Below are 23938 nucleotides of genomic sequence, written 5' to 3' on the forward strand. Positions count from 1 at the left end.
ACTACTACATACAATTTGAAAAAATATATTTGTAGCCAGTTTTTTTTTTTTTGCAATATTCTCATTTCAAGTTCAACTACTGAGATCTAGTGTTGTTTACAGCTGGTGGAGTACCAAATGTGTCATGGGAAGATCAGGTTCAAATCTTTATTTTCCCAACAGTATCTCTTGAGGATAATACAGGGTTAGTCAAAATGCATAGGCCAATAAGCCATTCAATTGAATGGCTTATTGGCCTATGCATTTTGACTAACCCTGTATAGGGCCACACAATCTCTCTTATACTGATGTAATTCAGCAGAGGTGTGAGGATGAAATGGTCTCTGGAAAATCATATATAATACTGCCTTAAGATCCTTGGGGAAAAAGAAAAGATAAAATCTAACTGAAAATTAAAACAAAATTTCAGGCTATCAGGAAAACGAATGTGTTTAGGAGTGGCATGTTTATGCCCTATATACAATGATAGTATAAACCTGAAAGCAGAACCATGAAACTTAAATCACTATTTTCAATCTGATGACCATGCTTTCAATGCACTTTCAATTAAAACTATCTACTCATTTCTATTATATGCAGCATAATTTATCTGAAAGGTTATGTTTTATTTAATTTTAAGTGTCATGTTATAATGCGTTTTATATGTTGGGTTATTTTGCATTATTATGTTTGTATTTGTTGTTGTATTGCAGCATTGAAAGTTTGCCTTTTTGTTTGTTGGAATCTGCTCTGAGTCCCCTCAGGGAGATAGGGCAGAATATAGTCTTATTATTATTATTATAACTGGAACATAACATATATTACTTACTCTAAAAATACAGGGAATATCTTTTCGATTTGCATGGATGACATCAGAAGCCAAGACAGAACACACTGAGAATTCTTCATCCCTATTAAAAAGATTAAAACAATGTTTGCTGACAATAACGTTTTAAACAGTAATAATTTTAATTATAGAGGAAATTTAGCCCTATGCAACAGAAAGGCTTTTTTTTTTATTTTCAGTTCAGCAGAGACACATAGAGCTGATGTACAGATATATAATTACTATTTCAGACAAATGTTCAATATTCAAAACCTATAATATATGTTTGAATAATTGGTTAAAAAGCAAGCAATGAAGCCCAAATCAAGAAAACAGCTCCTCTCCCCCAACACAGAAATATAAATCACACTCCAGCTGTAGAAACCCTGACTCATTATTAGTCGGGTCAATAAAATACTGCCTAATTTACAACCATGATAGTAAAGGCCACCTTAATGTCTTCAGTGTCGCAACCTAATCATGCTTTACTTTAGGCACTTGATTTGACTACAGGAAATGATGGTGTTCTTCTACTTATGTATGATAAAACTATGTAGTTACTAGAAAATGAAAACTAGTAAATGAGTCTAAGACAGATAAACTTCCATAGATATAACCCTTATTATGGTGTGTATTTAACATGGAAGTCCTTCCTGTGGGTATCATTAAAAATAGTAACACTTCATACCTCATATCAAGAACTTGACTCACTACCACAGAGGGTTGGGATGCTTTCCCTTCTGCTATATCGTAAAGAAAAAGCTTGAAATCACAGACAACAGCTAGTGCTCTCTGCCAGCCTTTCTTCACTCCAGCTGGCTTAGGGACCTGTAACACATTAATTGTCATTTAATTCTGTATGTTATTCATATGTTAAAAAGGCATTTGAAAGACTTTTAACTTATATTAATTGTTTGACCTTGGAAATGAAAAGCAAAGTCAAAATATAAGTTTGAAATAGGCACTGTATATATGCAGTAAAAATGCAGTAAAAATGGGAGCACTCTGAACTTCAAAACAGGACAATTTTCGTTATTCCTCATTCACATACTCAGAAAGAAAATATAGTCAAAAGGCAAGAAAATTTATACCAAGCATATTACATTATTACTTCCTCCTCCAGTACTTACTCGGACATGTCCTTCATAAGCAGTCCCTATGCCTTTCTGTGGGTCAATCCCCAGAGGCCCCTTTGTCTGGTCAGGTGGGATTGGGCACACGGCTGGTGCCTTGTCCGCACAGGTCACATGGCAAGAAAAGCCACACACTGGGAGGAAAAACAGTTCACAATGTGAATGTGCATTGCCTTTAATAACAATGCAAGAGTTGGAATTACAAACCTCCCCACTGTCAATATATGATAACAGAAACTTGATTATGCTAATTAATTATGTTATGTATTGCTTTTTGTATGTATATTGTGGCAAATTGTAAGCCACTCTGAGTCCCCCTTGGGGTGAGAGAGAGCAGGATAGAAATATAGTAAGTAAATAAATTGACAAAAAACTATTTCACATTTGGCATGTGTTTCTTATACTAAATTATATCAACAGCTGAAGCAGAGCTAGTGATGCCAGCCCTTAATTGCTGTAAGGGCAATAAGACAGGAGATTAATATTTGAAGATTGGGGGGGGGGGGGGGAGTGAGATAGGGAAAAACTAGGTGAAACAAGCAAGAAAATCTTTACAAGCTGGATCATGACTAGTTCCATTAACTATGGTTAAAACAACTATGCCTATTTCTTAGTATTGTATGACAATTCAGTCAATTTGTGAAAGCAAACACATGTGAATATTTCTCTCAATATTTTTCTTTCACATTTGAAGTAAAACTAGTATCACATCACTTTCTGTTTACAACATCTTGGAAGCTAAACAGGGTTAGTAATTGGATGGATGCCAGGTGCTCTTGGCTATATTTCAGAGAAAGGAACTGGCAAAAACAATTCTGAGAATTCCTTCCCTAAGAAAGCCCTCTGAAATCCATGAGGTTGACTGAAGGCATATATACACAATCCTATGGTGCAAAACTCCTAAATCTTTTAATCGAATTATTAAATGCCTGCTGTTTCTGGGTACAAAAAACATTTCAAATGAACATAAGAAGACCCAATGTTTATTTGCAATATAACAAAATTAGTTTATGGAACTGCTTATAACTGATGTCTTACCTTCACAGATACAGCCCTGTCTGATTAAGCCAACCATCAAAGATGTGCACTGATTGCATTTTGTAGGGGTATTAAAGGATTTCACTACAAACTGATGGGCCTTAGGCTGTGAAATAAACAGAAATTGATATTAGGTACCAAGTGTTGGGCTTGCCAAAACATTTTAAAATAAAATGTTTAAATGGACATCAGATTGAAAGATGATGCTGAGCCTAGGATTTTTAAACAATTCAAACTCAAAGCAATTCTCAAGTCTTAAAATAGCTTGGCCATTATTGATTACTGTTCATAGAACAAAATCAGCATTCTAAAGAAAGCTGACCCATGTCAGCTCTCACCTTGAAGGAGACACTTTCAAAGTTGAAAATATAGGTTTTATAATACTTTCAAACTTCTATAGCTAAGTAAACAATAGTACGCATTATTTTTATTTTTATATGATTAGATGAGCATGTTAATTTTTCATTGTGGGCCAGATTTTGTTTTTGGAAATATAAAAGATAAGAAATTTCTAAAACCTCCAATGCATTACTGCACAGAAATCAAAGTGTGACGTTTGTTTTCTGTAATTCCAATTCTCATTTTAGTTGAAAGTGACAGAGATTTTCTCAATACAGTAAATATCCTATTGACCGCAATCTTCATTATAATGCAAATATTTTAAGGTGGTTTGGCCCTGAATGGGTAATTTACATCCTTTTAATATAATGGTAAGTAATAGTGCTTGTGTGGCTTATTTTTTGTGCTTCTTCCATGACAAGTTTACTATGACTTTAGACAAAGCTGACTAAAATAACTTGCAAAGTAGGGAATGGTTGAGAATGTGATTCTAACAAGCAAAGAAATAAGTGGCTGAGGAATGTAGTATTCCTACCAACTCTCAATGTGCATCTTCTCTTTCTGGAAATTTTTCCTCTTGAGTTAAATCCTCATACCCAAAATGTGCTAAACTATGGAGATAAATATTCAGTGAAACTGACTGGGGGGATCTAAAGTGCACCTCGACTGTGTGTCCCTTCCTCAGGTATCTCCCATTCAAAAACACACTAACAGCTGCAATTACATTTAGGGAAGAATTTGGTTGCAATTCTAATATAGCTTCTATCCTGAATTTTTTACTTGGTACCTTTGGCACAGAGAGTCCTGAACCAATATATGGTGATCTCATGGTTGGTGTATGAACTGGTCGCAAAGGGTGATCTGAAACCTGAACACACATACGTTGAACATTATTTTACGTATAAAAAGCACACACATCTGCAAAATGGGTCAGAGGAATTAAAAAAGTAAATAAATGAAAGAATCAATTCCTCTGAGTAACATGAATGACATTTTCTATCTCGCAAAATGTTCAAGCACATTAAAGGTATTTTTAACAAACACTAACATAGATGCATTCATTCACTGTATTGACAAATATATTTCATTTAACTATATATTTCACTGGATCAATTTTAATGCTTAATGACAGACAGGAACAATTTATATTTAGTAAAGGCAATTCACAAGCATAAAAATGATTCCATATGGCAGACATGGGAAAGGTACAGTTTGCAGATTTCCCAAGAACTGTTTATGTAGTTCACAAGAACCTTTTCCCACACATTACCAAAAAACAAAAACAAATTAACAAACAAATCTGAAATAAAATGTTCCCTTCATCCTAGGAGGCATGGGAAGAATTTTACCATGTAGCTGGCCTGACTATTTTGGCCAAGACAACCGCCTTTTCAAAATGAAAGATGACTTCCAATCACTTTTAATGAAAAAATGCTTTTACTGAAACAGCTATGACTGCCACAAACTCAGTGAAATTGCTCCGTGCCCTGTAAAGTATTTTGGGCTTTGGTGAGGGAGGTATGAGGCTTCATGTAATTACTGAAATTTGTCTTATATGTCATGTTTGTCCCCCAAATAACCATTATGGTTTAGGTTTGCCAGTAGGCTTGAGCATGGATTCGGATGGTCGTAACAGTTGGTCGTAACAGCAAGGGCTCAGCCGCTTTGGTTTTTTTTTTTTTGGCCGAAATGGGTCACGTAGCAACCAGTCACGGCTCTTCCTCTCCTATTCCCTTTCGTTTCTTTTTCTCCTCCCCTCCTCTCCTTCAGAAAATACTTTTAAAAGATAACAATTATTAATAACTAATAATAATCCTGGCAAACAAATAGAAAAGCCTCATTCTCAGAAAACTACTACCTACCTATAACTTCATTCCTTTGTAAATAAGTTCTCTCTATGCTCTCTGCCTTCTGAATTTCAAGTACTAATAATAAGTATTAGTAATAATCCTTTGGATGGTGCCAGTAGTGGGACACTGGGCTGTGTGATGTGGAAGTACATCTTTGACATTTGGCAGGAAGGAATGGTGCCCAGCTGCTGCTCCTGGAGAAGTTACAAGGCAGGGCCAGTGGGGGGATACCTCTGGGGGAATTTTAAAAGATTTTATTTCTAAAAAGAAAAGAAATTCCTAAAAATTAGGGGATGACCCAAGCATTATGAAACTTGGTGAGTTAACAGTGGTAGATGTGTCCTCCAAGTGTGATCGTTTTCATCCTGACAACCCTAAAATGACGAAAAGAAGAACCCGGGGAGCCCCCCAATTGCCGCCAATGGGCCGGATATAGCTGCATTTTTTTTTGCTGCGGACCGAAAATGGTTATTCAGCTACCCACCCATTTTTGGGAGGTGCACAAAAATGAATCCAGGGGGTCTCTATACATTTTGGCCAGCAGAAACGGATCGAGTTTCAGCCGAAATGCACAAGCCTACTTTCCAGTGTTTTAAGTTCTTACAATTTGGTGTTGAAATATTTGCACATTGGAATGCCATATAAATGTCTGGTTAAACAGAACAACTCTTCTTCTGAGATCTATAGTGGATTTTTAGCGTCAATGCTGTGATATATATATTTGGATTTATATGAATTTTTTTCAACTAAATTCTAGTTGGCTGGAAAAACAGACACCCCTCCATTAATACTGACCTTGTGGAACTGCCAGAAGTACAGGCAGTAACATGTGAGCAAATCTGCTGAAAGAATATGAAACCTACAAAAATATCAGAGGAATTGTGTAATCTGAGTGTGTGTTGGGTATATTCATTTTTAGTGCCTACTCTACTATATTTGAATGGTACCATTGAATAAGGCCATCTTAGGCCATCATCATGGTAGATATTCCTTTTTAAGAACAAAAAAAATGTTTTAAAATTCATGTGTGGAATTCAATTGATCCGGTCCTCCTAGTCTCATTCTCCTGCCAATGAAATAGCTTCTCTTTACTCAAAGAATTGGGGATATCACTCCATATAGCCCTGACAAAATTCAGGAAATTGGGGTTTGAAGGAGCATGGAAAGATGTAGGTAGAAGGAATGTGATTCAAACTGCATTTGCAAAAACACTGGATTTCATCCAATGCATTAGGTAAAGGTAAAAAATTCCCCTTGATATTATGTCTAGTCGTGTCCGACTCTGGGGGTTGGTACTCATCTCCATTTCTAAGCCAAAGAGCTGGCATTGTCTATAGATGCCTCCAGGGTCATGTGGCCAGCATGACTGCATGGAGAGCTGTTACCTTCCCACAGAAACGGTACCTACTGATCTACTCAGATATGCATGTTTTTGAACTGCTAGGTTGGCAGAAATTGGGGCTGACTGCAGGAGCTCACCCTGCTTCCTGGATTCAAACCGCTGACCTTTTGGTCAGCAAGTTCAGCAGCTCAGCGGTTTAACCCACTGTGCCATGAGGGGCTTCAATGCACTGCATGTACATTAATAATATAAGCTTAACCAGCCAAATTATAGAACAGATCTTGGTCTATACTTAAGGCATCATGAATTTAAGTTTCCTTTTCCCTTTTCTAATGTTTCTTACTTGTAACAAGGCTACATATGCATGTTAACAAGACAACAAAAGTCAAAAACAGGATGCAAGACCTTGTATTCTATCAGTGAGGGGTAACTATTTGACAATGGCATCAGATACTATAAAATAAGATGAATAAGTTTCCCAACAGTAACAAGTGTGGATCTTTAAAACTAATCATGTTATAGCTCTCACCAAATCAGCACATTATTGGACTGTATTAGCATTAAAAATGTAATCCTATGCACACTTTCCTAGGTGAAAGCACCACTGAACAATACAGTATAGCTTATTATTCTTCGTGTCCTCCGTGAAATGCACACTTATGGGTTATCCTTCGAGCATGCGCAGCAATCCGGAACTTTCTAGAAATTTTAAATGATTTTTAAATGATTATTTAAGTACAACACAAGCCCCGCCCATCCCCCGCCCCCCCCGATATATAGGCCCTGGCGTGCGCCTGAGAGGTAGTTCCTTTTTCCGCGCCAAACAGGCAGCATCGTCAGGACTCTCTAGCTTCTTCGGACTTTGGCTTCCCTTGACTCAGGACCGTCTCTCGACCTCCCAAACTCTCCTTACCTACCTCGGACCGGCTGACGACTCTTTACTCAGGCTAGAATGTCTTCCCTTTGTTTTAAAAATTGTTCTGCCTGCGGGGCTAATCTCCCCGAGGCAGACAGGCACTCAAAATGTCTCCTTTGCTTAGGAGAAACCCATAATCTCCAATCGTGTGAGATTTGCCAGAGCTTTACCTCCAGAGCGCGCAAAGGCAGAGATGCCAGACTGAAAGCTCTGCTTTATGAGCGGGCCCTGGCCCCGCAAACGGCTCCTACCCCCTCCCAATCTTCCCCTGTGCAGGAGACCTCCCAGCCTTCCTCCCCACAAGTTGGGGATAGGCGGGACAAAAATCAGGCAGACACTCCCATTGGGGAGCCGCCAAAAAAGAAATCTAAGGCACCAAAACAGACCACGAGGTCTTCAAAATCAAAAGAAAAAACTAACAAGCAAAAAAAGGGACGGCAACTCACTGGCACACAGCCCTTGAGTCCCCCTGTGTTACAAACCGTGCCTTTCCTTCCCGGTTCCGTGCTCCATCTACAGGAACCGCTCCCAAACATCCTCCAAATGGAAGACCCCTCCCACCTCCCTCCCTTGGAGCTCTTAGCTCCGCACCTCGAGCTGGAAACGCAGCCTCCGGCTGACCTCTCTCTCTCTCCTCCTCCTCTCCCTCCGTCTCAAACCTCGCCTCCTCCCTCCCCCAGCCCTCCTCAATCCCCGGAACCGGGCGAATCCCCTTCACCCGCGCTGCCCAGCACCTCGGCGCAAGCCGCCGGGCGCCGCCGCCGCTCTCCTTCCCCGGTTCCGTGCCAATCTGGAGCTCCCTCCATTCCCCCTGCCAAGAAGATGCGCTTTCTTCCCGCGGGGCAGCAGCATCCTTATGGATACCACGACTACCCTTACCACCTCTATCCTCCTCCTCCTCCTCCCTTCCCCTTCTATCCTTACTACTACCCCCACCCCCCTGATAACTTCAGGGAACCACAGCCTCCACACCTCCTGGATCCAAACCTCCCTCAGCCTCCACGTGACCCTCCTTCAGCCACACTCTCTCGCCCTCCAGATCCCCAAACAGAAATGGACCCGCAAACCTTCTCCATTGATCCAAACATGCCCCCCCAATTAGACTCAGAGACCATTGATTTAGAGTCTACAGATGACACACCAGTTATCCAAGACCCCCAACCAGACCCTGACCCTTCTCCTCAACACCTAGAAGATTTCAAAAAAATGTCAGCACTATTGATAAGACTAGCCAGAGCTCTAAACCTTGCCACACCTGAACCCACAGATACTGTGACAGACCCATGCTTCACCTCCTCTGAACAACAAACGCCTACATCCACTGTTGCCCACTCTCCCATATCTGTTGAAAATCCTAAAAAATACAGGAGTTGCACCAGCCTTGGTTCCAGCAACTCCTAAAAGAGCAGAAAACTTATACCGTATTGATCTATCAACAGCCTCATGGCTCTCTAAGATGCCTAAAGCAAATTCTGTGGTGACCGATGCTCAACCAAAGCCTATTCAACGAAACCAAGCATCCCCCTCTGACAAAGAAGGGAGAAAGCTAGACTCTATGGCCAAAAAATTCTATTCCTCAGCATGCCTTTTCGCACGCATGGCTCATTATGGGGTTTATATGAGTGTCTACCAAACTCACCTTTGGAACAAAATATCCCCATACCTAGATCTATTACCACCAGCTGATCAACCGTTGGCTAAAGCCTTCCATCAGGAAGCCCTCCTATTGGCCAAGCTGCAAAAAGACCTAGCAAAAAATACAGCTGACACCTCTGGAAAGCTTATTGCAGGCTCTGTAGCCCTTCGCCGCCATGCATGGCTTAGGGCAGCAATTCTTTCCCAATCTCAACGTTCTCTCATTGAGGACCTCCCTATGGATGAAGCAGGCCTGTTCAACCCAGAGACTGACTCACAATTGGAACACTCTCATAAAATGAAACAAACAGTGTACAAATATGACCAACAACCGTACACTTACCAAAGACAACGCTGGGGCTCCTATTACTATCGCCCCCAGTTTTATAACAGACCTTATAACAACTCTTTCTACAGAGGACGACAAAGACCATATACGCCTGCGGCATCTACAAGACGCCCTTCACTCCCTCTAGAGGTCAGTACCGTGGTACCAGGCCCTCAAACAACAACAAACGTCGTTTTTAGCATAACCTCTTCCCTCCCCTCCCCCACACAACAAATCACCTACCTTGACAGATTACACTCTTTTCTCCCGCAATGGCAGTCCATTACCTCTGACACTTGGGTTTTGGATATAGTTGACAGAGGATATGCGATTGAATTCAATGAATACCCACCAGTGGGAAAAGTCATCCTCACACAACCTTCCCAGACCATATTGGAAGTGATTCACTCACTACTCCTCAAAGGAGCCATCTCTCCTATACCTTCACACACATCCAACACCTGTTTCTACTCTCGCTATTTTCTCATAGACAAGAAGGATGGAGGATTACGGCCCATCCTTGATCTTCGCAAACTCAACACCTTCATTACTCCACGTAAATTTCGTATGGTCACTCTTCCCAACATCCTCCCCTTCATTCCTGAAGGGTCATGGCTAGCAACAATAGACCTACGAGAAGCATACTTCCACATTTCAATTCGACATTCACACCGAAGGTTTCTCACCTTCACAGTCCAACACTACCACTTCTCGTTCAATTCTCTCCCGTTCGGTTTATCCACCGCCCCCAGAGTGTTCACAAAGTGCATGGCGGTCATCGCCGCACACCTCCGCCAACAAGGTATAACAGTTTTTCCTTACCTGGACGACTGGATGTTGGCCTCATCTTCTAAATCTCAATTATACACAGATATTCATTACACCTTATCTCTTTTACAGGATCTCGGCCTGGTTGTGAACCACGAAAAATCACAACTCCAACCAACTCAGCGCATCCAGTTTATAGGAGCCATCATAGACTCTACGCTTCAAAAAGCCTTCCTTCCGGAGGACCGTTTCTTAAAACTTCAACAGGCTATTTTCTCCATCCTCCACTCTCAACAAGCCTCGGCTTGGGCCATTCAGTCTATACTTGGCCACATGTCTTCCACCACAGCAGTAACCCCCTTTGCTCGGCTTCGGATGAGGCCCCTGCAGAACTGGTTCATCAGGGTTTTCGACCCCCTCCACGATCCACAGTCTCGAATCCTGCACCCACCACACAAGATACTCCAGTCCCTCAAATGGTGGACAAAGGCACACAATGTTCGCCTAGGCATGCCTTTCATACAGCCACACCCATCCATGTCCCTGACAACAGATGCCTCCAACTCAGGCTGGGGAGCACATCTCAAGGGATTCAGAATCAGTGGCCACTGGCTCCCTCAAGAAACACACTTCCACATAAATGCCCTGGAAATGATGGCGGTAGAGAAAGCCCTTCGGGCCTTCACCCGCATCGTCTCCAATCGCATAATCCAAATAGTGACAGACAACACTGCAGTAAAATTCTATATCAACAAACAAGGGGGAACGCGGTCTCAAACACTGACGTCAATCTCAACACGCATCTGGGAATGGTGCATTCAGAGAAACATCCTCCTCACGGCCATTCATTTACCGGGCCAAGACAACACTCTAGCAGACTCACTGAGCAGAACAGCGAAAAACAATCACGAATGGCATCTCCACATATCTCAGTTCCAAGCCATTACACGCAAATGGGGAACACCTACAATAGACCTGTTCGCATCCCCAGCGAACACTCACTGCCCAATATACTGCGCAAGGCTCCACCCTCACGTATCCCCAGGCTGTCTAGGAGACGCCTTTCTTTTCCGCTGGACACCAGACCTCATCTACCTTTCCCCCCCTCCCCCTCCTGTCACCTGTCATAGCCAAGATAATCCAGGACAACTCCAACTGCGTCCTGATCACCCCTTGGTGGCCACGCCAACACTGGTTCGCCACCCTCCTCCAAATCTCCAACGGGGACTATTTCCACCTTACCCCCATTCCAGACCTCCTCACAGTGGAGAACGGGCTCGTTCTCCACCCAGACCTCCACTCCCTCCGCCTGACGGCGTGGAGGATCAGACCACATTAAACTTCTCAGAAGAAGTATCGCGTATACTCCTCGCTGCTCATAAACCATCCACTACAAAGTCATATACCTACAAGTGGTCAATATTCTCAACGTTCACAAAATCAGTGGGTCACGATCCCATCACTGCACCCACTCAGGTGGTGCTGGATTTTCTGGTTCACCTCTCCAAGAAAGGCTTCTCCCTCTCCTCTGTTAAATGTTACTTAGCAGCTATCTCTTCCTTTAGAAAAAAACGTGGCTTGCCGTCCCTTTTTCAAGACAATTTGGTTCAATTGTTTCTAAAAGGATATAAAAATGTTCATCCTCCTGTCTCCCTTCCCCCACCACAATGGAGCCTGGAGCTAGTACTATCTCAACTATCAAAACCTCCCTTTGAACCTATGGCCTCTAATGATATCTCTCACCTCTCCTGGAAAGTGGCATTCCTAGTGGCCATCACCTCGGCCAGAAGGACCAGTGAACTCGCGGCCCTTCGATCAGACCCACCATATATAAGATTTCATGATGACAAGGTTGTACTGCGAACCGATGTCACTTTTCTACCAAAGGTAGTCTCCCACTTCCACATGTCTCAAGACATCATACTACCAGCCTTCTTCCCAAATCCATCCTCTCCTCTCGAGGTGGCCCTTCACTCACTAGATGTTAAAAGGGCCCTGTCATTCTATCTCCATAGAACATCCCCGCACAGAAAATCTCCCAGACTGTTTTTAAAATACAGGAAAGACATGATGGGGCACCCTGTATCTTCTCAGGGATTAGCCTCATGGATCGTCTCTACGATCCGCCTAGCCTACCAATTGGCAGGGAAACAACCACCATCTCAACTGGTGGCCCATTCAACCAGATCGGTCTCCACCTCTCAAGCCTTTTTGCGTGGAGTTCCATTGGATCAAATCTGTAGAGCTGCTACGTGGTCCACACCGTCCACGTTTGCATCCCACTACAAACTGGATGTACTAGCCAAGAAGGATGCAGCCTTCGGCAGAGCTGTACTGTTTTCCTGCGTGGCATGACCCACCTCCAGGTCAGTAGCTTGCTATTCACCCATAAGTGTGCATTTCACGGAGGACACGAAGAATAAAGGTTGCTCACCTGTAACCGTATTTCTTCGAGTGTCCATCCGTGAAATTCACACGACCCGCCCGTCCTCCCCTCTGTCATGCCTATATGTGTTACGCCGCTATTTGGCGCTTGGGAACTACCTCTCAGGCGCACGCCAGGGCCTATATACCGGGGGGGATGGGCGGGGCTTGTGTTGTACTTAAATAATCATTTAAAAATCATTTAAAATTTCTAGAAAGTTCCGGATTGCTGCGCATGCGCGAAGGATAACCCATAAGTGTGAATTTCACGGATGGACACTCGAAGAAATACGGTTACAGGTGAGCAACCTTTATTTTCTGAAGATTAATTTTGAATGCCATGTTCAAGAGGCCTGTAGAAAAGTCAAATGATGCAAAGTGACATTTGAGTGTGACATATTAATTGTGAAGATAGGGCACTCATGATTCATATCAACCATAAAAATCCAAGAAATGCTTTCAAAACCAGCTGCTTTTATCAAAAATGAGTAAAAACCACCAGAGGAATATAAGGACTCGGATCAGGAATACAATGGTTGGTGGCAGGCCAGCAAAATGATGTATTTTCTTTGAACAAGTAAATAAATGTGCTCTACCCATTTATGCCACATTGGGAAATATTTTTGAGTTCCCCAATCAGGAAGGGACAGATTGAGTCTAAAAGCCCTGCGGGTTTTGGTTGTGGCTTACAATATAATGGAATCAGATGTGATTCAAAAGGAACACCCATAAGGTATGATACAAAGATATGCAGTTGGCAAGATACAGCATCACAGAACGAATGTAGTTAGCAGCAAACAGAACAAAAATAAATGAAGCAGCACTCACGTCATAAGTGCAACTAATGATATTGAAAAAGAAGCAGCAATAATAACATTCCACTTAACAATATGTACCCTGCCTCATTTTCCACCTGTCATATGCTTTCTACTTGGGGGCATTTTCACATATTAACATGGCACCAAACCAAGTTTACCAAAATGTGTGAATTCTAACTGTAGCTTGCCAATGGGTATACCAATACAAGCATCTGTAATATTCTCATTTCACAGCTTAGATGCATATTTGAAAAATATCTAATCTAATTTATCTATCTAGACAGAACTGCATGTGAATTATACCTTGATGACATGGTATTGTTGTCAAAATTCACTCAGTTCAAATATGATAGGTAAAAACAGGCAACTTGTGCCTTCAGATATTGCTGAACTGCAATGTTTTTATACAAGGATATGGCAAGGACTAACAGTAAAATCCTATATGTATTTATTCTGAACTTTAAATTACAGTGCATTTAATGGAACACAGCTCATTCCAAAGCAAGAGTATATATGGACCCAACCTAATTCATTCTGAACCTTTTTGTAATGTGGCAGGGGACAGACATTTCAGAAGTAAATGTTCTGAGAGAGAGAGTACCTCAATTGGTTCAATGTCACTAGCTGTGGAAGGGGACCTAGATCTTGAATGGAGGTGACACTTGATATCTTCATCCCGCGAAGGTGTATTAGATAAGGTAAAATTTTCAACAGAATCAATCTAAAGAAACAAAGGAAAGAAACAAGCCAAAGAAAAAAGGAAGGGAGAGGAGGGGAGAAGATTAAGAAGCCACTTTTGATAATTTTTGCAAAAATATAGAATTGCAAATAGGGGGATCATATTAACTTTAAAAAAGAAAGAAAAAATAACCCACTCTTAAATCATAAACATTTGCATTAGATTACCTGCCTTCAATGACAACATTGTGCCAGTTTCTCTAAAACCCTATTGATACAAGATCAGTAGAGTTCACTCTGAGCACTGATTAGTTGGTCATTTATGTAAATTGAACTCATGTCTCCACTTGTCAGGCACTGAGGTTTTCTTATGCAGCTTGATTTTAAAAAGTTCATTTACACAACATAGCAAAGGATATTTTAAGAAGCTCCAGCTTTCTTAACAGTTAAAGGGTCATATCAATGGAAAGATAATAATAAATGATGATACTAACCAAGAATTCCCACTATGACACAAGATAAAACCTTGTTTATGTGTAATTTAACCGACGTAATAAAAGGTTATATTTTAACAGAATTTGCTACTCTGCAGTTGTTAAATAAGCTCTAAGAAAAGCTTAACCCATTGAAAAATAAAATAACCTCTTGATTTACATTTTCTAATTTCAGTTATTATCGTCTTAATTAGAACTGTCTGACGGTTAGGCGTTATGCAATTTTAAAATTCTGACTTCTAATTACTTTGGCCATGGGTATACTTTATTGAAGTATATTTAGAAAAAGGTTCTTATTGAAAATTTCATTTCATTGAACTACAGTTTCCTAATAGTTATCAACAACACTGCATAGGAATTGTCCAAAAATTCATTTCTCTACAAAAATGAATTAGTGCATGTGTGTATGTCTGTGTATGCATCAATTGTCATTTTGATAAACCAAAATCCTTAATAAAAACACCCTTAACAAAAATATACCTGTAACGTCATGTATGAATACGTTCTTTAAAAATGGCTAGAGAGTGACTTATGGTCTTAAAGAACAGAACAAAACAAATATCCCAGATAAGACCTATCATACTACCTTCTAACAAAGAGGCTCCCTTATAAAGAACCAGATCACTGGCTGATTTAGCCCAGTATTATCAAATCTGTCAATTGCTCCCCAGGGCTTCAGGCTGGATTTTTCCTAGCCCTACTTGAAGCTTAGCCCTACCCTGGTTGTCTGCCACCCAAGTATCAACCAAGGCCAAATTCCGCATAGCTTCTGAAACCAGATAAGACTGGATGTGTTCAAGGTTGCATGCTAATATAAGTTTGTATACACATGTAGCATTTAAACAAATCATTGGTAGAAAACAGGTGTATAAAAGATCTCCTTTCCTTTTGTTCACTGTTACAGGTTGAAAATCCTTCATTAGGAATTCTGAAATCCAAAATAACCCAAAACTGTCCACATGGGTGGCTGACTGCTATATATATATTAGTAAAAGTTCATATTGGGCAAAAGAGTAATTGAGACACAAAATATGGTTCAGTTCTTTATATGACAATGCACAGTTTAACTGATGTATTATATATAATGAAATATTACATAATTATCAGTACACCTGTTTGCTACATATGTGTAAAACGTTTTAAGCGTTGCAGCAGTCGCTAGCAGAAATTCTTTTCTATGCTCAGGTTTAAGAATAGTTCTGACATTTCATGCCATTCTTAATATAAACAAGTAATGATGCTCATTAACAATAAACAGTATCAGAGGCAATTTAAGTAGCTTTTCTACACAGGTCTTTCTGATGTACTTGCCATACTTTGTATATGTGCCAGCATGGTATGAAAGATACATGACATTATAGTTCTGTATTTACTTTTTCTCACTATTGTTTCCTTCCAAAAGCAACACAATACAAAATAATGTATAACACAAGCTGGCTCTTCTTGAAAGTATGTTTTACAAAAAAAAGGTAGAAGTTTCCATCATTTTCAATGCATTCAACATGATAGTAAGGTCTTTTGATTTCCATGGAACAATGTGTCTCAATTCATCAGAGAACTATCAATGGGCGGAAGCGGATTCCCTTCCCCAGATGTTCCACAGTCCAGTCCCAAAGTTAAGCAGCAGATTCCATATTTTCTGATATGATTGCAAACACTCTCTGTCAGCTATGATGAAAATGACTTTTTTCCAGAATCACTTCTACTGCAAAGGGGGAACATAGTCAAAGGAAATTGTGCTTATATACTCTCTAATGTTCTGTAAGTATCATTAGTCTTGAAATTAGTCTTTATCAATTTTGCTGTATCTATCATATTAGGCACCCTACACTAATAATGTACTGCCTAATCGTACTCAGCTTGGAAGTAATCTAAGGTCATGGAAAATGAGTTCCAGGTGTGGTTTTGGTACTTTATTTGTCTGCCAGGAAACAGTTAGTGAGAACTGTCAGAATTGACAATCCTGACCAGATTCAAGGATTCAGGTGGTAAATGGAAGATCTGCTGTCAGTTAGGAACCACTTATGTATGACTGAGACACCATAGTAGCAACTGAAATCCATTTATTGATTGATTAAAAATTAGAGTTCAGTGACTGCATGTTAAAACAATTGACTCACTCCAAACTGACAATAGTTTATCTATGGCTGTGGTTCTACAGAAAACAGATAGTTGAAGTGGTGGATTTGAATTCTGATAACAATCATGCACTATAATCTAATTCATTTAAACAACTTTTAGAACTGTAGTTTTAAAACTTTCTGTGATGTTCTAGAGCAAAAAAGCAACATTAAAAACAAGAACACTATATACATTCTCAAGGATTTTAACATAAGCAGTATTAAACATGAGGAACATACAGAAGTAGCAATAGCACGAGACAAGCAGCAAGATAAATATGCAAGCCATGAAGAGCATCAGCAAAAATGGTCTACATCAAACAAAGGCGAAGGCATACGCATTATAGGCAAAACTAAAAGGCCACACACAGCAAGACATTCTCTTACACGTCTGCCTTTGTGAACTGGAATACAGGAAGGAGAGCGCTTTAACAGAGAAAGGAGGAGACTGTTAACACAACGTAACAGAAAGGCACAGAATTCACATTTAAATTTCTAATGCAAGACACATACAGTAATATATATCTGTAGTATTCTGACCTGGGAAAAGAAAGGCAAACAGACTAGGGAATTCTGCTTAAAATAAAATAAACACAGGAAAATAAGTATTATTTCTAAGCGTGTACATCTTAAAAATCTACTTCTCTATGCTCAACTATTTTTGAATAGCCAAAAGCTATATGTAACTATGTAAAGCACATTTTGAAAAAAAATGTGAATAGTACTTTTCTCCTAATATAGCATATTGCTATTGAGAGCTTTCATGGTGTATTATGCATCTGATGGTGTATATTATGCATTTGATGAGGATTAGAGAGTTGTAGGATCAACTATTTCTGTAGCCATGAAGATCACTGATAAGTCTTTGGAAAGCTTTTGTGTCTAAAGACTATTTCACAAGTTTCTTGTGAGACTTATCCATCACAGTTTAAGCTTCTTGGATATAAAAATAAATACAGGGTATCAAAAATATCTTTACAATCTCATCATTATACAGAAATTAAGTTGTAGTACCTGGGCCAGTTTATATGTTGTATTTACTGCATATTTTTAGCCTCATGGAGAAAAAGGTCCATGGATGGGTTTAACCACACTGATGACGATCATTTCTCACAAGCAGGATTGCTGCTTTACTCACACAATTCACAGACACAAGATAATACTCATTAACATGCCAACACAGTTCATACACTGCTTCTTCCACTCAGCTGCATGAAGTTGAGAATATTAGAATATACAAACTGGTGGGATCATTGTAAGATACCACTCATCTCCAATGTATGTGATGGCACATGAATAATGTATGGGTAGCCATACAATGATAATAGTTAAACACTGCTTAACCGAGTAATGCTCTCACACATTCAATGATAATTAAGTGTGGCTATTCTGATATACATTAGTGATTACTGTATGCGGACAGAATGACAATTCTATTATTATTTTGTTTCTTTGGACCAATTAAAGCAAACTACACGAGTACCGTCTGGGCTTTTGTACCACAGGCACTTCACACAAATAGAATGGTCTCCATTCTTAAGGTGATGTTCATATCAATATATTGACTAAGATGAGTTCAGCACAATTTAGTTCAAAAAGAATAAATTAGTTTTAACAAGATCAAGGCAGTTTCAGTTTTATAGTACACATAAGTTACAGAATATGCATTTTTGTTAAATATGCAGAGTTAGTCTACTATTTAAATTCTCAAAAATGGCCAGAAGAGAAAGTTATATAAACTTTAGCCAGGATATAGTAGTGTATTTCCAATGGATCATACTGCTTCTTCTAGAACTGGTAACCTCCCTCAATCCTGCAGATCCTGGAAACCCACTTCAGAAGGCAGAGAAAGGTAGCAAGACCCAGCTCAACAAGCATTAAATGCAGTATCGTGCGGACTCTTAGCATTAGAATTTAATTTGAGATGAATTATTTAGACAGTCTAGTGAATCAGTTTCATACCAGAGTATTTTAGATTTTTTTAAACTGGAGGACTGTTCTATTATAGTAGTGAACTTATGGAACAGAGTAGACTAAGCCTGCAGTCAACAGCTGTCCAATTTCCAACCACAAAACTGTCTGCTTTGAAGCAAAAAGAGTCAGAAATAAAACCAGTGACTAATTTCTCAAAAAAAAAAATATATCCCCCAATACTTGGCTTGCCAAAATGCCTTTACTAATTACTAGGCCCTGTTTCTTCATCTTGATTTTCCATTTGCAACTTTTAGGTCTCCTCCCAACTCTCTACTCCACTTCTGAGAGGCCACTATTGTCCTCTAAAGTCTTATTCTAGAACAACTCTGCTTCTCCATCCTGTCACGTAATATCCCTTAAGGGTAGAGATTACCAAGTTCTCAAGGTAAGATGTTGTTCTAGTTATCTTGATTTATACCTTGCCTTCCTCCAAGATTGAGGCTCAATGCAAGTTTGATATGATTACAATATGTTAAAAACATACAGAAATCAACATTAAAATGGAACAACTCTATTAAGATTAAGTCAATTCAAAGCATATCCTTCAAAAAGATTTTAAAAGAAATTAAAATAGTACAATTGAAAATAATTGTAATACTCATGCTACATATACTTCCAGAGAAAACTACTGGCAAATTACTGATCTGTTGCTATAAATGGCTATCCAATCAGATTCGCTTTATGGAAACCTTATGAATGAGAAACATTTGAATTATTCTGTTACCCCCCCCCCCAGGTCTGTTAAACTCATGCAAATTACAAATACTACAACTTTTTACATTTTAAACCGACTCTGTTTAGAACCAACAAATTAGAAGTCCTGGCAATATTACTACACTCCCAATGTGACTGATTGAAGCTACTCACTACCCTCTTTCCTTGAAAATAAGACAGGACCTTATGTTCATTTTTGCTCCTAAAGATGTGTTAGGGCTAATTTTCAGGGAATGTCTTTTTCCTCACACTGATATATTTTATTTAATTGTAACTAGGCTTATTTTTGAAATAGGGCTTATATTTTGAGCATCCTGAAAAATCCTGAAAAATCATGTTAGGGCTTATTTTCAGGGTAGGCCTTATTTTAGGGGAAACAGGGTACCATAATAATTAATATCCTTGCTGCATTGATTTTAAATAATGTGTTCATGATGTGTTTTTAAGATGGTTTATTATACAAGAACCTGATAGTATGTTTCTATTGTCTTTATTTAGAGGAATTATATTAGGCTGGTTGGTGCAAACCAAATAATCAGTACTTAATTCTATGAAAAACTGTATAAAATGTATATAGATTAAGAGTTTTACTGAAGGAACATAAATGTTACGAACACAGTTTTCTTTTTGTGGAGTATTTACTATTCTTTCTTATGGAATTTAATAGATTTAAAAATAATATCCATATAATTAAAATTTTATATCATATGATGACCAGAATTTCTCCTCTTGAGAGGAACATCTTGGCCCAGGACACACTGGGCTTGTTGTCTGTTTAAAAACTTTGATACTGAAAACAATATTTACTGTTTTTTGCACATCACTCAAATAAATTTGAGTACTTGTATTCAACATACAAATTTAGCGCTATTTCATTCTTTTAAAAGTCCTATGATATTTTGTGTTATTTTTGCATATATTATTGTCCTCTGTTTGCCACAACCCTATTTCCTCACTGCTCCTTCTACTTTTTTAAGGTAGAAAAAAATCTATTAAGTAGGAAAATATGGGATGCCTTAATTGTATCTGAAGGTGATAGAATATTAGTTATAAACTGCAACACACTTGGCATTTTATATATGCTACTATGGTACTTGTTATAGCTCCAGTAGGTCCTAACCTAAATCCAACAGCTACTCTCAATTAGAGCAGATCCACTGAAACAGTGGGAAATCATGTAAAAATTTACCTAACTCTCATTGATTCATTGGGTCTAGTTAGCTGAAACTAGCTATTTTATTAAGGCTCAAATCTAAGCAACTGTATGAAATGGAAGCAGGATCCTTGATTCAAGGTAAGATGGCTGTCTAGTCCTGTTACAATGAGAGGGGGCATGCGTGTAGCTTAAAGAATTTCAATTAGAGAACGGTTAATTCCAGCAATAAAACTATTCTGAGACAAATAATAGAAAATTGTGTAAGGCAGCAAAAGTAGAATTTTAAAAATGTTTTCTGTTTTACCCAGCAATAAACCATAGTTTTCAAACAACTGGCCCAGTATCTTCCCAGGTGTTTATCTGTGTTTTTTCAAATGTACTGAAGATAAAAGTGTACTCCAAATGGATAGAAAATTGCAAATTCTTTGGTTCATTCAGAAGGCAAATCCTTTTGCTTTTCTTATTAATTCAGATAATTCCTCAATCCTTGAAGGCAACATCACAATTACATTTACTACTAATCTAAAAGACTACTCACACCATAACTTGATGTATATCTGATAAAAGGATTTTTTTTATCAGTATATGAGTATACACCACTCTCTCTTTATTGGATTGCCAAGTGGTAGTAAGGTGTTCTCTGTCACAGCTACATTTAATTTTAAAGTAGCTAAGATGACAGCTTTATCAACAGGATATTTTCAAAGAGACAATGTTATAAAGAGAATGAGCTGCGTATATTCTGAGACAACACTCCTAATTTCTAATGCAATAACTACTACAAAGGAATATACATTAAAATAATGCAGTCAGTTTGAAAAGTACCCATTTGCCAAAAATATCCACTGGCTTGAAGTAAATTAACAATTTATCAATGTTTAGTATCAAAAAAGTGTAAAGGAGAAACATTTGGTATGATTGTCAGAATGTTTAGTTAACACTCTGATGTCCAAATAGGGTTAGAAACCACTAATACGAAGGGAAATAAACTGAGCAGAGAAAAGAAAACAGCTTGAAAAGAAAAGAAAAATACACTTGCGTTCACCCCAAATCAAACAAAAAGAAATTTAGCTACCAATTTTACTGGTCAATTTCTGACCAAGCAGAATTAGTACCAATGGCAGGAATATTATTACAGAGTGACTGTGAGGCATCTTAATAAACAAGCCAAGTACTGAAGCTCCTTTCAATAGTAAAACAAAGGGAAAACATACATGCACAACACCAATTCTCATTCAATGCCATTAAAAACAGTATTGAAAACTACATAGAATATAAATGTATCAGGAGCACAGAAACTGTCTTGCTGATTTTCATGCTCTTGATGGCACAGATTAGTAAAATGACTGCATTACTGTGCAAAATTACCAAATGAATCTATTTTATACTGAGTAATTTGCCAGTTGGGAGTGAAAGACTTACGTCATCCATAAAATCAATCAATGAGGATGATGACGAAGAAAAGGAATCCTATTTTTATGCACAGAGCAGTAAAGAAAGAAAAACAGGTAGATGAAAGCTTCTGTTTGCTGATAATAGCCGGAACTGTCATATTGTTGAAATCTGAAGTACAGAGAACTGAACTACAGATATATTCTAAATCACTAATAGAGAATTTTTATTATAATTTTTAATGAACTGATTCTACCATAGCAGTTCATTCTTGTCATTTATTCCTACTGCTGCCAGATGGGGCAAAAGTAAGCTTTTCCAATTGGATCCCTGGTTTCTTTTCCATTCTGTCCTGCAGATTCTCAGAAAGAGAAAATCGGAAATGTCTTGCCATGGTAGGGTGGATTCTCCTTGGCAAGAATGGACTTTCATGGTAACCTCTTCAATGTACCATTCTCAGCAGAAAGAGAAAAAAATGTTCCTGGATGATTAATGGCTTGAAGTAAATTAGTGAAAGTTTCTGTACCTGACGAATTTGCTTATACATTTGAAATCCAGGAATAGGCAGACTCTACTCTTTTTTTGACATATCAAATAAACATTGGGAAACTTTTGCTGGGTGGAACTGGCTCTTTGACACACCAATGTTTATCGATGAGATATAGATTGCTCAATTGCAAGATACTTTGAGTAGGATGTTGACTGAGAAGACTATATGGAGTGGTTCCTTGACTTTTTTTTTAATTATTTGTGTGTGCAAACCATAGAGTTGTTGGGGGGATATTAAGGTCAACCTTGTCCCCTTCCTTAACCACTCCTTGGATCTCCTTGTTGACTGTGGCTTTGGATGTTTCAGCCTCTAACTGTTGGAGCAACCTCATGCCCATTAGAGTTGCATCTATCTTAGAGGTGAAACTATGATCAACTTAAGGTGGATTAAACCTGGCTGAAGGACAATCAATCACACTTTAACACAGGCTGCTGTGGAAAAGCCAACCAGTGATGGTAGTAGAAGGGCACAAGTGAGTGATGTTTTATGACTAAGTGAGTTTGGGGACCATATTAAGAGCATACATATGTTCCTGACAATGCAGACATGTTTTGGGGCATTTGAGCATTGATAACTACAACTATTCTTGCAAATTTTGCCTTTAACTTTACCATCCTCAATCACATGACAAAAATAAAAAAAGAAATTTGGGGGATAAGACATTACTAGTAAGAATGTGCTAAGGTAAGAAATATTTTTTAAACCCAGGCAGCAATGAAATGGGTAAGATGAAGGAGAAAAGAACAAAGTATAAACAAAAGAAAGCAGAAAGATGGTGATACGACATTTCCTGGATGAGACAAGTTGAAAGAAATTATAGGGAAAGAAAGGATCCAATCAGAAAAGATTTACCTAAGAATATATGATCCCTTGCCCTGAATGGATGGTGTTAGAAGTAAGCTTATCTATGGATGGTTCATTCTCTATTGGCTGAGATACTGGGCTACTGTATAATGTGGATGTGTACGGTAATATGGGCATAAAGATGAGAGTACAGTTAAGTGAGTAGGTGAGTGCCAACAACTTCCTTTCTTAGCTGACTGTGACTGAATTTTATTTTCTTCATCCCTGCCAACTCTCACTATCCCCTCATGACATGTTCACCAAATATTACAAATGTGAATAAATAAATTATGGTCTGCACATATTAATCAGTTTTTGTTTGCTATTTCCAAACAAAAACTGAGGCCATTTTATTAGCAGTTGCACTTTTGATAGAGTTGTGCAGTAAAATAAGAAAGTGGATGGCATCATCACTGTATTATTAAAATGGTATACTGCTGGCCCCACCAGTCTATGCAGTGATGCCTGTCTTCTGGTGTGTCCTTGGAATCAGGGTGCTCTTGGAAATGTTCCAAGTCAGGCTTTCCAGAATACTCTGATTCTGATTATTCACCTGGAAGCAAGGAACTGGAGAAAGAGGCTACCCATAACAGACAACATCCACCTCCTGATAGCACAGCT

The 23938-nt window shown here is 38.8% G+C and overlaps 1 protein-coding gene across 13 annotated transcripts in view; it reads right to left on the reverse strand.

The window, feature by feature from the left end:
- The window catches only part of CDC42BPA (CDC42 binding protein kinase alpha), a 146671-nt gene that overhangs the window by 25718 nt on the left and 97015 nt on the right, over positions 1 to 23938 (reverse strand). For 3 of the 13 annotated variants that reach the window (XM_060754159.2, XM_060754149.2, XM_060754148.2), the window contains exons 22-29: positions 21955 to 22002; positions 17076 to 17114; positions 13998 to 14117; positions 4103 to 4183; positions 2977 to 3082; positions 1936 to 2072; positions 1494 to 1633; positions 809 to 890 (exon numbers count right to left, since the gene is read on the reverse strand). In XM_060754159.2, the coding sequence (XP_060610142.2) occupies positions 809 to 890; positions 1494 to 1633; positions 1936 to 2072; positions 2977 to 3082; positions 4103 to 4183; positions 13998 to 14117; positions 17076 to 17114; positions 21955 to 22002 (753 nt within the window). The remainder of the gene's footprint in view (positions 1 to 808; positions 891 to 1493; positions 1634 to 1935; positions 2073 to 2976; positions 3083 to 4102; positions 4184 to 13997; positions 14118 to 17075; positions 17115 to 21954; positions 22003 to 23938) is intronic. The other 10 variants (XM_060754158.2, XM_060754161.2, XM_060754151.2 and 7 more) reach the window with 6 other exon arrangements.

This window comes from Anolis sagrei, chromosome 1 (genome assembly GCF_037176765.1).
Source record: "Anolis sagrei isolate rAnoSag1 chromosome 1, rAnoSag1.mat, whole genome shotgun sequence".
Lineage (NCBI taxonomy): Eukaryota > Metazoa > Chordata > Lepidosauria > Squamata > Dactyloidae > Anolis > Anolis sagrei.